Source organism: Sturnus vulgaris, chromosome 3 (assembly GCF_052056855.1).
Source record: "Sturnus vulgaris isolate bStuVul1 chromosome 3, bStuVul1.hap1, whole genome shotgun sequence".
Lineage (NCBI taxonomy): Eukaryota > Metazoa > Chordata > Aves > Passeriformes > Sturnidae > Sturnus > Sturnus vulgaris.
The window spans coordinates 6,481,875-6,496,870 of NC_142245.1; the positions used below are offsets into that span (position 1 = coordinate 6,481,875).

At 49.4% G+C, this 14,996-nt stretch overlaps 1 protein-coding gene across 1 annotated transcript in view; it reads right to left on the bottom strand.

The window, feature by feature from the left end:
• Window positions 1–1,009: 1,009 nt before the first annotated feature.
• ANAPC1 (anaphase promoting complex subunit 1) overlaps window positions 1,010–14,996 on the bottom strand; it is a 32,198-nt gene continuing 18,211 nt past the window's right edge. Inside the window, exons 25-47 of the mRNA XM_014895151.2 lie at window positions 12,677–12,903; window positions 11,383–11,501; window positions 10,728–10,999; window positions 10,011–10,245; window positions 9,204–9,295; window positions 8,928–9,062; window positions 8,751–8,833; window positions 8,551–8,629; window positions 8,199–8,273; window positions 7,605–7,681; window positions 7,324–7,414; window positions 7,177–7,230; window positions 6,706–6,899; window positions 6,393–6,479; window positions 5,939–6,056; window positions 5,169–5,246; window positions 4,776–4,843; window positions 3,728–3,866; window positions 3,234–3,320; window positions 2,704–2,799; window positions 2,351–2,549; window positions 1,780–1,914; window positions 1,010–1,294 (exon numbers count right to left, since the gene is read on the bottom strand). Of these exons, the coding sequence (XP_014750637.1) occupies window positions 1,179–1,294; window positions 1,780–1,914; window positions 2,351–2,549; window positions 2,704–2,799; window positions 3,234–3,320; window positions 3,728–3,866; window positions 4,776–4,843; window positions 5,169–5,246; window positions 5,939–6,056; window positions 6,393–6,479; window positions 6,706–6,899; window positions 7,177–7,230; window positions 7,324–7,414; window positions 7,605–7,681; window positions 8,199–8,273; window positions 8,551–8,629; window positions 8,751–8,833; window positions 8,928–9,062; window positions 9,204–9,295; window positions 10,011–10,245; window positions 10,728–10,999; window positions 11,383–11,501; window positions 12,677–12,903 (2,856 nt within the window). The 3' untranslated portion in view covers window positions 1,010–1,178. The remainder of the gene's footprint in view (window positions 1,295–1,779; window positions 1,915–2,350; window positions 2,550–2,703; window positions 2,800–3,233; window positions 3,321–3,727; window positions 3,867–4,775; window positions 4,844–5,168; window positions 5,247–5,938; window positions 6,057–6,392; window positions 6,480–6,705; window positions 6,900–7,176; window positions 7,231–7,323; window positions 7,415–7,604; window positions 7,682–8,198; window positions 8,274–8,550; window positions 8,630–8,750; window positions 8,834–8,927; window positions 9,063–9,203; window positions 9,296–10,010; window positions 10,246–10,727; window positions 11,000–11,382; window positions 11,502–12,676; window positions 12,904–14,996) is intronic.

Below are 14,996 nucleotides of genomic sequence, written 5' to 3' on the forward strand. Positions count from 1 at the left end.
ACAAACCACCAAAAATATCTGTCCTTGGAAAAGTCGTGGGGAATCTCATTCCCCATCCCTGGAAGTGTCCAAGGCAAGGTTGAACACTGGGCTTTCAGGAAGGTGTCCCTGCCCGTGGTCTTTAATGTCCTTTCCAACCCAAACCACTCCAGGATTCCATGAAAGCCCAGTTTCATTCCCTCTGGGAAATGAGCACTTCATACTCCCCAGTTTCCACAGTTTGGGAGTTCCTTCCCTGAGCTGCACCCACTTCCCAGGGGAAGGAAGCTCCAGGATCCCCCCACAAAACCTCGTGGCTCCTCTGATTTCCCATATGTTTATGGGCTCATCGAATTCACATAAAGAAGGTGCTTTAGGTGGACTAGGTGTGGTAAACCAAATTAATTAAACTGGTTTTATTAAATTAGAGCAGCTTGTGAACAGCTTAAAAAAAAGGGGATGAGGGCTGGAATTCTGCCTCCTTCAGGACACCTCAAGCAATTGGAAAACCTCAGTTAATACACAATAAAATTATTCTTTATAAGAAGTAGGTTTGTCTCCTTTTCCTGCTATTGCTCTCTTTTTAATCACTCCTGGTTGTCCTCCTCCCTCCATTTGATCCTTTGCAAAATCCTTGAGGATTTGGGGAAAAAAAACAGAGAAATCAGCACAAATCCCACAGAACAGGGTTAAATTTGGAATTACAATAATCAGAATCCAAACCTTTGGCTCTGGCTGAGTATTCCTTCAACCTCTGGCTGCTTTTTATGGAGTAATTCCACGTGTTTGATGACAAATTAGGGATCTGCTCTGCCCAGAACCAACACGGACTGAGCCCTGCTCCAAGTTCATCCAGGGGGGATACACAGGGAGGAGAGGAACATAAAGTGTTTAAACCAGGAATTATTTCCATTGTCTGGAAATAAGATCCACCACAAGCAAAGGAGTTCTAAAACCAAGGAAAAGCACCATTCCCAGCCAAGGCCTTCCCCAAATTCCCACCAAAAAACGACACATTTGCAAACAAGCCTTCGTTACAAAAGTAAATTTATTATGATCTCACTTTTATAGCTCTTTTTTTTTTCTTTTTTTTGGTAACAGTTTATAAATAACTCCTGGTCGTGGTTGCCACAGCTGGGGGTGAGTCTGGCGTTTGGGAAGGTCCCAAAAAGAAGGAGATTTTGGGAAGCTGGGTGGGACTAGAGCACCATGGCCTGGGGATTTCCGAGGAGCAGCGGAGCCAGGCGCAGGAGCGCCCGCACGGGCACACGCAGCCTCCGCAGCTTCAGCAGCAGCTCCGAGAAATTCCTGCTCCCTAAAAACATCCAAAGCAAAGGGAAAAGGTGTAAAAATGAGCAAAGGTTTGCCCAGGATTGGAGGGAGAAGCTCCAGGGAGCGCTGGAGGTGTCATCCCATGGATCTGTTCGTTCGTTGTGTGCTGGTTGGGAAGTTCTAGAAGAGATCTCAAATTTCTTTTTTAAAAGAGATCCCAAACCCAGGAAAAAGGAGAACACAGAAGAAAAGAACACCCAGAAGAGAGATGTGCAACTGGCATCTTCCATGTCCAGGCACAGGAATTTGTGTGGATTCCTGGGATAGCCCCCAGATCCCTCGTGGATGTGGGGACATTCCTGCCCCAGCCCTAAGCAAGGAACAGAACTCCCAAAATTAAGGTCCAGCTGCCTTTCTTTTCCCTGAGTAACCTCAGGACTGCTGTATTCCCGGGCTGCTGGAGGGCAAGGAAAAGCTGCCCAGTGGAAAAGGATCCAGGATTTCCCTGCATGCCAATTCCAGACTCACCTTCCAAGCCTCCAGCTGCCAGCTGCCCCGGCGTGGGCACAGAGTGGTAGATCAGGAAACACGCCAGCATGCTCAGCTGGGATTCCTCTGGAGCCTGCCCACTCAGGTAGGAATGCAGGGACACGTCCCCTCCGGCTGCAAGGCACAAGGAAAACCTTTGGTGATGTTTGGGAAGCAGGATTTCCACAGATAAATCCCACCGAAGTCTCCATTGCCCACAGGAGGTTGTTTCTCCAACCTCCTCCCTTCTGCCATGGCCACCCTGATTGCTTTTGATCCTCCCTGTGCAAGATGAGGAAGGAATTTTCTCTGGGAAATATCACCTTCCCTGCTAAAAAACCCCCCACCACTCCAGGAAAATTCAATTCTCCAGGGAATGTTCCACTCCAAACTGAAAACACCCTCTCCTCCCCCATCACTTTTCCATACTTTTGAGTCAAAAATCAACCTGGATCAGCAAGACAAGAACCAGGTGAGCAACAGGGCGTGGAATGAGATGGGCTTTAAAGGTCCCTTCCAACCCAAACCATTTCAGGATTCCAACACTGGTCGGATTGCAATTCCTCCTCACCTTGAAGCCACTGATCCAAGGTGTTATCTATGGTGCACTTCATCACTGGCAGGAATTCTGAGTTCATGAAGAGCCCTCGGGTTGGATTCCTGCTCACCCTCTCCTGGTGGCTCCGGGAGCTGAAGAATTCCAGCACCAGCTTCATCTGCCACAGCTCGAAGGTCTCGGACATTTCCCTCCTTTCCAGCCTCCTCACAGCCTGGCAGTGGGGGACAGTGGGAATTGGGGCAGGAATGAACAGGAAGGAAATGATTCCTCCCTCCTCTGGAAAAATCACACAGAATGGCCACTCTTTTCCCCCAAAAAGTGGGGGGGGCAAAGAGTGTTTGCCAACAGGAACAGGAGTTTCCTACCTGGTCAATGGCAATGTAGGTGGGCAGCATCTCTGGATTCTCCTGGGTCACGCACTCGTAAAGGATGGAGGAGAAAAGATCCAGGATTTCCTGTTTCTGAGGAAAGACAGCTGTCAGGCACAACTGATTCCAGGCTCCTGCCTCCACTGAAGTCAATCCATGCAGTGGCATCACAGGAATTCGGGTAATTAATTATCCCAAGCGAGAAGTCAGGTGGTACCATTAAACTGGGTTTTATGCCCTGCCTTAAATAATTTTTAAAGAAATTCCATCTAAAACACCTCCTGTGACTTCCCCTAAATGCTTCAGGGCTCTCTGGATTTGTTAAACACATTCCTCAAGGAATGGGACAAAAAAAATCCCACAAATCAAAGCAGGAATCAGAGGATCACCCTTGTATTACACAGCATCCTGCAGGGTATTCCCTGTTCCTGCTGACTGCAGGGCTAAATTCTGCTCCAGAGTTTAAGGCAGGTTTTCCCTACCTTTTATCCATGGGATAAGTGCTGGGAACCACCAACACTTCCTACCTGGCCCATGTTCACAGTCGGTTTGCAAAAATAATCAGCGAAGGAAAAGAGAGCAGGATCAGAAGTGAAAGCAGAAATTGCTTCTGGCTGGAAAAAAACCAAACCAACAGGATTAAAACACATTCCTAAAATGAACTTTTTGGATTTGTGCACAAAGATAACATCAACCCGCTGCCAAAGCGTCCAGAACACAAGGGAGAAAACTGGAACCCACACCAAAGGCTGGAATCCATGTCTAAAGGCTGGACTCAATGATCTAAAAGTTGGACTCGATTTAAAGGCTAGACTAGATGTTCTAAAGGTTGGACTCTGATCTAAAACTTGGATTCGATGACCTAAGGGTTGGACTCCCAACGACCCTGGGAGGGCTTTTCCACCCTCAACAAAACCATGATCGAGGACGTGTCCAACACGTGTCTGTCCTGTGCGAGCCCCCAGAATTCCCTGCCCCAGCAGCAGCATTCCCGGCAGGAGCCACCCTGGGGGAGCGGTACCTTGAAGGCGCGCGCCTCCGAGTTGCGGTGGGTGACGGTCTGTGCCAGGAGGCTGCGCCAGCCCATGGGATCCTCCTTGTAGGAAAGCTGCCCTGCCCGGAGCTTCACGTACAGGATGCCACCCTTGGAGAGGATGGACCTGGAATTGTTCAAAGAGAGGATATTCAGGCTGGATATCGGGAAGGAATTCCTCCCTGAGAGAGTGGGCAGGCCCTGGTACGGGGTGCCCAGAGAAGCTGGGGTTGCCCCTGGATCCCTGGAAGTGTCCAAGGCCACTATCCCACAAGCTGGGACAGTGGAAGGTGTCCCTGCCCATGGCAGGGGTGGAACTGGGTGATCCTTCAGTCCCTTCCAACCCAATGGACTGTGCTCAGTTGAATCCTTCCAGCTGACAAGAGGGTGACCCATGATTGGACTCGTTTCCTTGGAGCTCTTTTCCAACCTGAATGATTCATGGCAAGTAAACGACCTCAAAGCACCACGTTACTGAGCAAAGACACAGCTGGATTCTCCCACCCCTCACTGGGGAGTGCAAATTTGAGAATGATTCCCTCCCCCCACGCCCCCCCCCCCCCCCAGATCCTGTGTTCCGGTAAAATCTCTGGTTCCCACAGCTGCCCCCCACGTTTCCAGCGTGTCACGAGGGCGGGCGGCACTTTGTGACGCAGGGTGACACGAGAAAAAAAAGCATTTCACAGGGCAGTAACAGTCCCCAACAGTCTGGGAAACGTGACATCACCACCACTCAAAACCAAACCAAAACCATGAGTTGTAGCTGCTTTCTGGTGCCTCCATCCCACCGCCACTCTCTGTGGGTTTTACTATTAAGTTTTCCCCAGCCCTGTTTTTTTGCATGAATTATTCACCTCAATGGGTGAAACCCAACGCTGCAGTTTCTTTCTTCCCCCCCCTCAAAGTGCTGTCCCATGCACAACAGTGACTTGATGAAACCCAGGTTTCTTTCTGAGCTGTGGGAGGGCTTAAAAAAAACATGAAATACGATTACTACGAGGTCATGATTCAGTTGAGCATTAAAAAAAACACTTACTGGAGATGAGTCGTTCCCTTGCTTAAATCTATTAATAATTCCCAGTACCGGGGGCCCTTCACTCTGATCTGTCAATAGAAACATTTTATTACTAAATATAACCAGAATCATTGAATTAAGAGGTTTCCACTGTGTTTTGCTGGGCTGTTTTATAGTGTTGCCCACACAGAAAATTCAGGAGGAGGTTTGTGTCTCCTACAGGGAATTCCCTGCTGCATAGGGATCTTGGAATATCTTAATCAAGACAGAAGACAGAGAACTATCTTTGGAATCATAATGGGAGAGTGTCCTCCAGAGTCAGGCATAGGAATCAAAAAAACATCACATCTCAGCTCCTGAGATTTGTGGCACAAAATCCAGATAGTTTCCCATCAAAACAGAGATTTCCTCTACCTGCTTCAGTAAGTGGAGCTCAGGGAGAAGCGTGGGTGCCATCAGCTCCTCGGTGGCCTCCCCGTACCACTGCGTGCCCTGCAGAACATCACGGGAGCCACGGGTCAGAAAAGCTCACTTCCATGGGAAAAGGAAGGAAAGTCAGGGGGAACAACTGCCCTGGCAGCAGGCAGGGGCTTCTGTTCCTAAGTAAACACAGGGCTCATGTCAGAAAACACAGACTTCCCAAGCTGTATTTTCCATGGATGGATGGATCAACACCCAGTGCTGGGCAAAGCTGAAACGTGAAATTTGGGGGAGCCAACTGTGATGGGAACATGGAGAACTCTTTGCCTGCACCTCTTCCCCCTAAAAATTCCAAAGACTCAATCCTTGGCATCTCCTTTCTCCCATATAAAACAAATCCCACAGAAAAGACCCTTCCCTGATGGAAGCACCAAGGAGAAACATCGAGTTGCTGATCTCAGAATTAGGAGAAGGCCTGGAAAACCATACACGGCTCCAGCCACCTTTGTGCCTTTGGAAATCCTTCTGAAGAGGGAGAAGGATCTGGCTCAGTCAGGACACCCTTCCTTGCCCGTTTGAGGACTCTGGTGACTCTCCCTGTCCTCCCTTCTGCTCTCCAGGTGCCACCAAAGCACACCTGAGGCTGGTTGAGCCCAACTCAGCTTAAAACCAAACCCAAGACTGAAGGCCACTCCAACCAAGACCGGGATAAATCCGAGTGTCTGCTCATCCCACAGCTCCTCAAGGCCTCCCAGCCACGTTACCTTGTAGGTGACCTCAATGAGGGCGTAGCAGGGGGTGTTGGAATCCACGTCCACGGGGGTGAGGAGCCTGGGCTCGGCCGCCAGCACGTACAGGTGACGCAGAGCCTGCAGGTGGTACCTGGGGTGGGAAGCAGGAGCTCAGTATGGGGCTGGGAATGATCCCACACACCCCATCTCCAGCTCCACACCAAGCCCATGGTAGGGGTTAATTAACAGAACAGGGCTCAACGGAGCAGAAACAAAAGTGATGAAGGCTCATGAATGGACAGATCTTCCTTGAAAATATTTCCAGCTGAGCAAACTGGAGCAGGCACGTCACAGGAGATTCACTTATTTGTTCTGTTTCCCGCTCTTTTTTTTAATAGAAAACCTCCAAAAATTGATTTTTGGTAAAAATCCACTATTTGTCTTTTGTAAGAAGCTGAAGGAAATGGGATCCCCATGAAAGCCTTACCGATTGTCCGTGCTGTGAACAGGGAAGTGAGGGTACAGAGCACAGAGGAGAGCAGCAATGGACGAGTTGGAAGTGCTCAGGGAATATCTGTAGGAAAAAAACATTTATCCTTTAGTTTTCCTTCTAAAAAACACAGGAGGCCAAAATATTTTGGTGGGATGAGGAAAGGAATTTCCAAAAGACAACACGAAGACAACGAGACTTTCTCCTCCGACAGAAGACGCCTTTATGCATCCATATAACATTAAAAAAAAAGGGAAAGGGAGGAAATGGAAATAAGGGCTGGGATCTGCCTTTGGAAAAGGCCCATTACCTTCCTCCTCCCAGGAAGAGGAGCCCCAAAGCCATGTGGTGAGCCAGGTGGAAGCCATAGTTCATCTCTCCCCCCGTCTTCTTGTGCATGAAGCGGCAAAGCTGGAGCACTTTGAGGTTCCCAGAGCCGGCCATGACCATGGCCAGGGCCAGGAGCAGGACACTCAGGCACGTTTCCAGGTTATAGTGACCTGTCTTCAAGCACAACAGCACGGTTTCACCACCATTCCATGGCCAACAGCACATTCTGGGAAGGGTGATCCACCACTTTCTACCCCGGAGCCTGAAAACCACATTCCCCAGAAAGAGGGAGAGCCAGAAAAGTCCTCCAATGATTCTCAGCCCTGCCACATCCTATATATCATGTGTCATCATGCAGGAAATTAAAAGGGCTGGGTTTGTTCCCATTGAGGTTTTGCTGAGGGCCACACAGAGCCATCTTTTTGCTGGAGGAAAACTTGGGAAAACTTACTATGGATGCTGTCGGAGCCGACAAGCACTTCAGGAAATCTGTGGCATATTTGTACTAGAAAGAAAAGAAATTCCCAATGAATATGGATCCAAAAGGTGAGTGGCAGCTCCCTGGGAGGTGAAGGGAATCCAACAACCCTCCTCTCACCAGGCACTGAAATGCTGCCAGGTTTTCTGAGCCAGCAAAGCGAAATCCCAGGGATAAACACGCTCCGGCAATGATGTAGACGTGAGCTTGCCTAAGGAACAACACAAACAGGAAATGACTACATGTTCCTCTTCTCCTCATCTGAACACACAGCACAAGCTCCTTCATCCCTTAAAAACGAAAGGCAAGACTCATCCTTTATAGGATATCCCATGTAACAAAGCTCTCCTTTACGGGACAGTAAAATCGCCCCAGGAGGAGATTTTTGGGATGTTACTCACGCCAGCGTTTCCAAGCTCAGGTCTTCAGAGGAAGGCAGCTCTGTTGCATGAAGAGAGATAATGTTCTCTCTTATGATCTGTAAAAAGCAGGAAAGGAAAATAAATCCAAGGGAAAACTGATGACTAATTGAAACTCGGGGCCCTCAAGTGTTCATAAGTGATACCAAACGGGTCTAAGGGAAGGAAAAGCTGTTTTTTTCCCCCAACAATCAGCATCCTGTAGTTCTCAGAGGTATTGAGCCCATTTGGTCTTAAAAACTCCATACAATATCTTGGAATATCACTGACTCCACTGTTGGGAAGTCATTCACAATGCAGCAGTTTTGGACCTGGCAATGCAGGGAAAAATTTAATCCCTTCCTTTCCACGACATCTTTTTGTGTCTGGAACAATCCCATCCCTCCTCAATCATCTCCTTTCCAGTCCCTGCTGCTCCTAAAATGCAGGGATGCCATGGAACAGTCACCTCTGTCATGTTAATGCTCATTTCCTTGTGCTCCTGACCTGACTATGGAAATACCCACACGGAAAATCCACAATCCAGGGAGGTGTAAAACTGGGAAGCAAGCACACCCCACATCAACAAACACCTACCTGAGGCACGTTGCTGTTGACCCACTTGGAATTGGGCAGGATGTCATCCCACAAAATGAGGCATCGAGCCAGGGTCTGGAAAAGGGGAGAAAAACAAATTGTGAGGGAGAAAATTCATCTGTGGAATTGGAAAAAGCTATAAAAATACATCTAAAAATGTAATGTAACATTCCCCATAAATTGTGCCTTTTATCTGTTTCTCCCTAAATTCTGTTGCCACACTACAAGGAAGAATTGTTGGAGGGGGTGAGTTTGGCTGGGAAGCAAAGGATTCTGGATGATGGGAATGTTGGGCTGGAATTCCTAAACATCATTTAAATAGACTGAGGAATGAACCCCAGGAAAATCTTACCCTCAACAAAAGGAATTCTGGTTTGACAAAGTCCAGCAGATACATGGTGTCTGGTGCTTTGAGCCAGTCAGCAATGGATCTGCAGGGCATGGCAAAGGAAAAGGGATTCCAGGTCACATTCCAGCAATTCCAAACCTCAGCAGAGCCAACAGCAGGGCAGTTTAACCCTGCAGGAATGGAATTCCCAGGTCAATCAATACCTGTTGTTGGTCTTCAGGTAGATCATGGCAAGTGCGAGGGTGGCACCTGGACACGTCACATCCACGTTGATGGTGTCTCCTTCCTGGGAAAACACAGGGAAAGGAATGATGCTCCCAAAGTCACGGAGACACCTCCCAGACTTCCAATTCCAGTGAGCCAGCACTGGCAGCACATACCTTGATTTGGTAGCTGGGGGATTTGTGCTTCTCCCTGTGCATTCCTGCCTGGAATCTCCTGTGTCCCCCCACCATGTACTGGTAGAGCTGCTCAGGGACGTTGAGGTCTGACATCCCGATCAGGTTACTGCCATGCTGAGGAATGGAATGGAAGGAAAAGCATGGAAGTGCCTTCCTCTAGGAGAAAAACCCACAGGCAGCTGGGAGCCAAGGATGGAACAGCTCTTGGAATGCCATCCCAATGGATGATGAGTCTCCTAATTGCAGCTGACTTACCCCAAGGCACACCATTCCCAAGGCCAGCCCTGATGCCAGGGAATAGGACTCTCTGTCTGTGCAATATTCCATTTCTGGGCCGGGGGGACGCCCTGGAGAAACCAAACCAGCAAAATTCACCTTTGGAAATTCCAGCTTATTGCCTAATTCCTACTGAAAGGAGGGGAAAAAAAAATCTGTCCCTCTTTAGGGAAGTCTTCAGTGGAATGACAAGGAACTGGAAGTTCATCCATCTGCTCCCAAATAGCAGCTCCCTCCTAAATGTTATGGCTGGAGTTTGGAGCCATGGTGAAAACACCAAGTTTAACTGAGGATACTTTAAGATCCTGAACCAATCCAAATGCTGTTGCTAAAAAAGGATTGCACATATCCAATTTCCAGAAATGCCAGAATTTCACCCTTAAAATTCATCCTATTCCCTGTTTAATAAACCACACAGTCTCCAAGTATAGTCCCATGTAAACATGGAGAAAAGCTGTTACAAATGAATTCCGAATGAGAGCACAAGTGAGATCATAAATCTGCTGTTCACATCAGCTCTTAAGGCCAAGTGGTTAAAAACCCTTAAAATTCCCAAGAGGGAAATTTAGGACACCAAATCTCCAGGCAGAAGAAGCAGGAAGAGCAACGAAGCTGCCACGTTTCTTTTCCCAAACCCAAATTTTATGCAGCACAAGCTCACGGAAGGGACTGTGAGGTTTGGAAAACGAGAGGAGAACCTTGTGGTGGGAAGTTTAGAGATCCCAACTCCTTGGTGCTCACGGTGACCCCCCCAACAGCCCTCATCCCGTTTTCCCAAGTGCCCACCTATCTCGGCCAGCAGCACCTCGGCCGTGTGCCTGTGGGCAGTGCCCTGGTAGACCAGGCCTATGCCCACCACGGCAGCCACCTGGACGTTGTGGGGCACATCCAGCTCGGTGGAGGTGGGGGGCAGCAGGGCGGGGATGTGGATGCTCAGCAGGCGGGTGATGGCCATGTCCATGGTGCCCAGCTTGGCGGCGGAGACGCCCAGCAGGAGCCCGATGCTCGTCATCTCGTGGCCCTGGGAGAGGGGAGGAGAGAGGGGAAAACCCTGTCCTAGTGTTCCAGTGGCCTATCCCAATGAGCTGTGTGCAGGGTGGGAAGATCTGGTGGTAAAACTGCCGGAAATCTTTGAAGGGAAAATAAGTTTCCTCATCCTGTGGAATCCCAGAATATTTAGGACTGGAGGTCATCCAGTCCATCCCCCCTGCTCACTCTTGAGGAATGCATCCAGGTGGGATTGGAGTTTCTTCAGAAGCACCATGCCCTCCCTGGACAGCCAGTTCTCCACCTGGCTCAAAGAAATCCTTCCTCACACTGAGAGAGGATCCTTCCAACCCAAACCATGCACCACAACCACAACGAAGCAACTCCAACATTTCCCCACACCACACCATTCCAATCCAACAGCTCAAAGGAACCAGTTGATTTTTCCTTCCTTGCTGAGCCTGAAGACTCCAACCCCACCGGGATCTGTCTCCTGGATGTGCCAGAAGGGCTCACCTTGGTCAGGTAGTCGTGGATGTTGAGGGTGGCCAGCTTGGTGAGGTGCCCGTTGAGGCCCAGGGCCATGAGGAACCCCGCGTACTCGTTGGCCAGCTCGGCCATTTTGGGCTTGTTGTAGACGATCCAGGCGGAGTCGATCTGGGAAGCGGGAGCGATCTTCAGGCCGGCGGCCACCCCGTTGTGGAAGCTGGCCCAGCAGGCCATGTTGGGGGGCACATCGATGTTCCCGCTGTTCAGATCCACCGTGGTGTTCCTGGGAGGAGCACGGCCTGCCGTGGGAGACGGGATAACAGCGGTCAGGAAAAGCCGAGCTCTTCATCCAGCGCCGAGCGAGGGAACAGCTCCGATCCAAGAACGTTCAGGAATGTCAGGACAGCCCTTCGCAGGATCTCCAGCAATGACCAGTTTAGGCCATTTTCCCACTTCCCTCTCCTTCTGGACCTGATAAAAGGTCTCAGTGTTTGACCACTCCAGAAGGATCTTCCACCGTTCGGGTGGCAGACTCAAAGCCCAAAGGAGCTGCTTCCTCATAAAATCCATGAGGAATCCTTGGTGGAGAAGATGCTGTAAAAACTACAGTAATGGGATAACAGCTGGAAGAGAGCCCATCCTGCTGTGGGATGGACTGGAAAGGAACCCCTGGCCAACATACCGGTGAGGTTCAGCTTAGGGATGGGCAGCTGCTCCGTTGGCACGGGATGGTAGGAGAACAGGGTGAACATTCCTCGTCCAACCGGGAGCGCCATGGTTCTCTGGCACAGCTGCAGCAACCTGGTGGGGAGGTGAATCCAAAACCACATGGAAAACTTTCCCAAATATTAAAAAATAGAACAACAGGCACTGGACAGGATCATTTTTCCCTCATTGTGACTCCTTCCTTTTCCTTTTGAACCAAATCTTTGGTCCTTACAAGGTTCATCTCCAAGATACCATCCAGCTGTTGGAACCTGGCACTATTTTTCCCTCAAAGCTGGTTCAATAAATCCATTCCAGGGACACTTCCCAGCCATGTCAGAAGCGAGAGGAGAGGAGAAAGCCAAGCAAAGGTGGTTGCCATGTGGGATTCTGCTATGAGTGGTGACAACACCAAGTAATAACCCACGTACAGAGGTGATAAGGTGCTTCCAAAAATGCCAACCACAGTTCTCTACAATTTAGTCTGGAAACCCTTTCTAGACTCGTTAGATTACTCAGCTGCCTAGGTCAGGCTCAGAGCATGTCACGGGTTTGCTTGTTCTCAGGTTTGCTTTCTGATTTGGTTTCTAAAGTAGAGTTTTTAACCCCCCCCAGAAGGGAATAAAGAAGCAGGACAGGGATAATCAAGGCCACTGGACACAAGTTCCAAAGGAATGGGATGGGACAGTGAATGTGCTTTCTATGGAATTCCGAGGTCCCCTTGCTCAAGACCAGCCTATCACAAAGGGTTCTCCAGCTTTAGGCAGGGCATGGATGGTTTGGTCTCTACAGAGTAGGTCCTGCTTATATTTCACATTTTTTGTCAGAAGGAAGTGCCACAAAATCCTTTCAGCCCCAAGTGACCTCAATGTGCTGTTTGGAATCCACATTAAATGTCCTTCCCGAGAGCTTCCAACTCCAACACAGCAAAGCTTTGATACCCATGATTCTGAGCCTCCAAAAATATCCCTACAACCTTTCAGCTGAACGAAATACTGTGAAATAGGAACAGCTGGAAATGCAGAAAATTCCAAGGCCACACTGGACGGGCCTTGGAGCAACCTGGGATAGTGGAAGGTGTCCATGGCCGTGGGAGAGGCTTGGAACGAGATCAGCTTTAAGGTCCTTTCAAACCCAAGCCAAGCCAAGCCAAGCCAAGCCAAGCCAAGCCAAGCCAAGCCAAGCCAAGCCAAGCCAAGCCAAGCCAAGCCAAGCCAAGCCAAGCCAAGCCAAGCCAACTCAAGCCATTCCATGCTTCCAGGATTCCGTACCTGTTCTCCTTCTCCTCGATGTACTCGTGGTCACTGGCCTCTGGCATCTGCACCACGTTGACGCGGACGGGCCGGGCGCTCTGCAGGAGCCTCCGCACCTCCTGCACCCTCAGGTCCTCGCTCCAGATCAGGGACATCACCTCCTCGTTCATGTCGTTCATGCCATCCTCATCCTCCTCCGACTCGGCCGCCGACGGCATATCCGAGGACAGCACCGTGCCCACGGACTGCGAGGGCAAGGGGAAAAAGGCAATTCCAGGGGGGGAAAACTGTCAGGAAGGCACCACGCCCTGAATTTGTCCAGCACAAGTGATGGGGTTGTACATTGAAGGGATGGACACGGCATTCCCACGCTCCTTACAGGAATTTAAAGGCCTGGAGGATTTCCGCGCGTGGAAATCAAGTATTTTGCACAACCAAATAGGATAAATAACTAAAGACAAGAGGAGATGACACCTCAAACACATCGAGGAGGTGATGTGTGATGAAGTCCTTTCAAAACCCTTCCTTGTTTCGGAGCAGTTGTAGGAAAAGGTTTTCCTTTCCCTGCCTACTCCCTCAGTCCAGTTTGTGATTAGCCTGTAGAGAGCCTGGTGCAGGAATGGCTAGAAGAGAGAGGCCATAGTCAGATCAATTTAGTCAGGCTGACAAAGCAGGCCTCAGCCTCAAGGGCATAGCAAGAGGGAAAGCACGTAGACTTGTGATAAGATGAACAAAGACAGACTGTAAAAGAAGAACTAGAAGGACTCTGTTAGCCATGAAATTGCAAAAGTGTAGCTATAAACTTAGCCGATCAGCATAGTGACGCATATGGCAAGGCAACCAATGATGAGCTTAGCTTTTGCAATATGCATGAGTTAATTAAGCACTGTATTTAATCGCCACTCTAATTATCAATAAACGAGACTTCGCAGATGACCGAATTGGTGTCCGTGTCTCCCTTCTCCGACAAATGGTGACCCCGACGCTGTCCCTCCGTCGCTGAAAAAGAAAACGGGGGAGAACACGCCACGGTCGGTGAAGTTGAGCTTGGGGCCTGCTGCAACCGGGTCGGTGTCAAACGACGTAGGAAAGACACCCTCAGGAGCTACAGAGGTGGTCCTGGGCCATACGTGCTGCCGAAGCCGGAGAGTTGCAACGGCGCCGACGGTAAAAAATGGACAGGCAAGCAGCATATGATTTATTTATAGCACATATAGATAAGTTAGGGCTAAAAGAGCTTAATCCCAGGAAGGACATACCGGGGTTGTTAGCCTGGGGTTCTGCTAAAGGCTTATTCACTAACCCTCATAGTGTACATGAGTTAAATGAGTGGCGTAAGTTAGGGGATGTACTGTGGGAGGCAGTGTTAGCAGATGATAAGACAGCAAAAAAGTTAGGAAAAATCTGGCAAGTAGTTCATAACGCACTCTTAAAGCAACAGGCAGAGAAAAGGGCGGCACAGCAGGCAGTAGAGGCATATAAAAGAAATGCTCAGTATGGTGATAATGAGCCCCTTGCACCAAGCACAAGAAGGGTTGAAATACCTATTCTTAGAGACACGGCAGGAATGGCCGATGGGGCTAGTTGCACTTGGCCCTCTGCACCCCCCTCAGAAGAACTGGGGAATAACGCTGCCAAAGCAGAGGAGGCAATTGCAGAGGGCGAAATAAACCAACCTTGCGGTATAGAGTCCCCTTGTCGGCCTGAATCTAGCACCCCTAAACCTGCCAGTGAGCCAAATCCTGTCCCTAGGGCGGAAAGCGACCTGCGGGGGGAAGTGGCAAGGCAGAGGAGGGAGGCATGGAATATGCTAGCTAGACACGGCCTGGAGACTGGGGATGATGCCGCTGTGAGTGCAGTCAAAGTCTGGACCTTTCCTGTAACATACACACAGGGAGTAAACCAACAAGGACAAGCTGTACAAGTGGGAGAGTATGAACCACTTGATTGGAAGTTGCTAGCACAGTTACGGCAGACAGTGAGTCAGTTCGGTTTTCGCAGTGAGCCAGCCAAGCAAATGCTAGACTATCTATTTGACACATATTTGTTACTGCCAAATGATCTAAAAAGCATAGCAAAATTAATTTTCACACCACATCAGCAAATGCTATTTAATGCTCACTGGCAAGCTCTTGTTGCCAAGGCAGTTGCAGTACAAAGAGGTCAGGGTGATCCCTTAGCCGGAATTACAGCAGATGAATTAATGGGAGTGGGTGCATTTCGCAGGTCAGAAACTCAGTTACTCCCAGGGGCTGACAAAGTTAGAGAAGCTATGCGTATCGTAAGAACCGCTATCAATCAAGTCAAAAATAGCTCAGGCATACCCATGTATATGGAG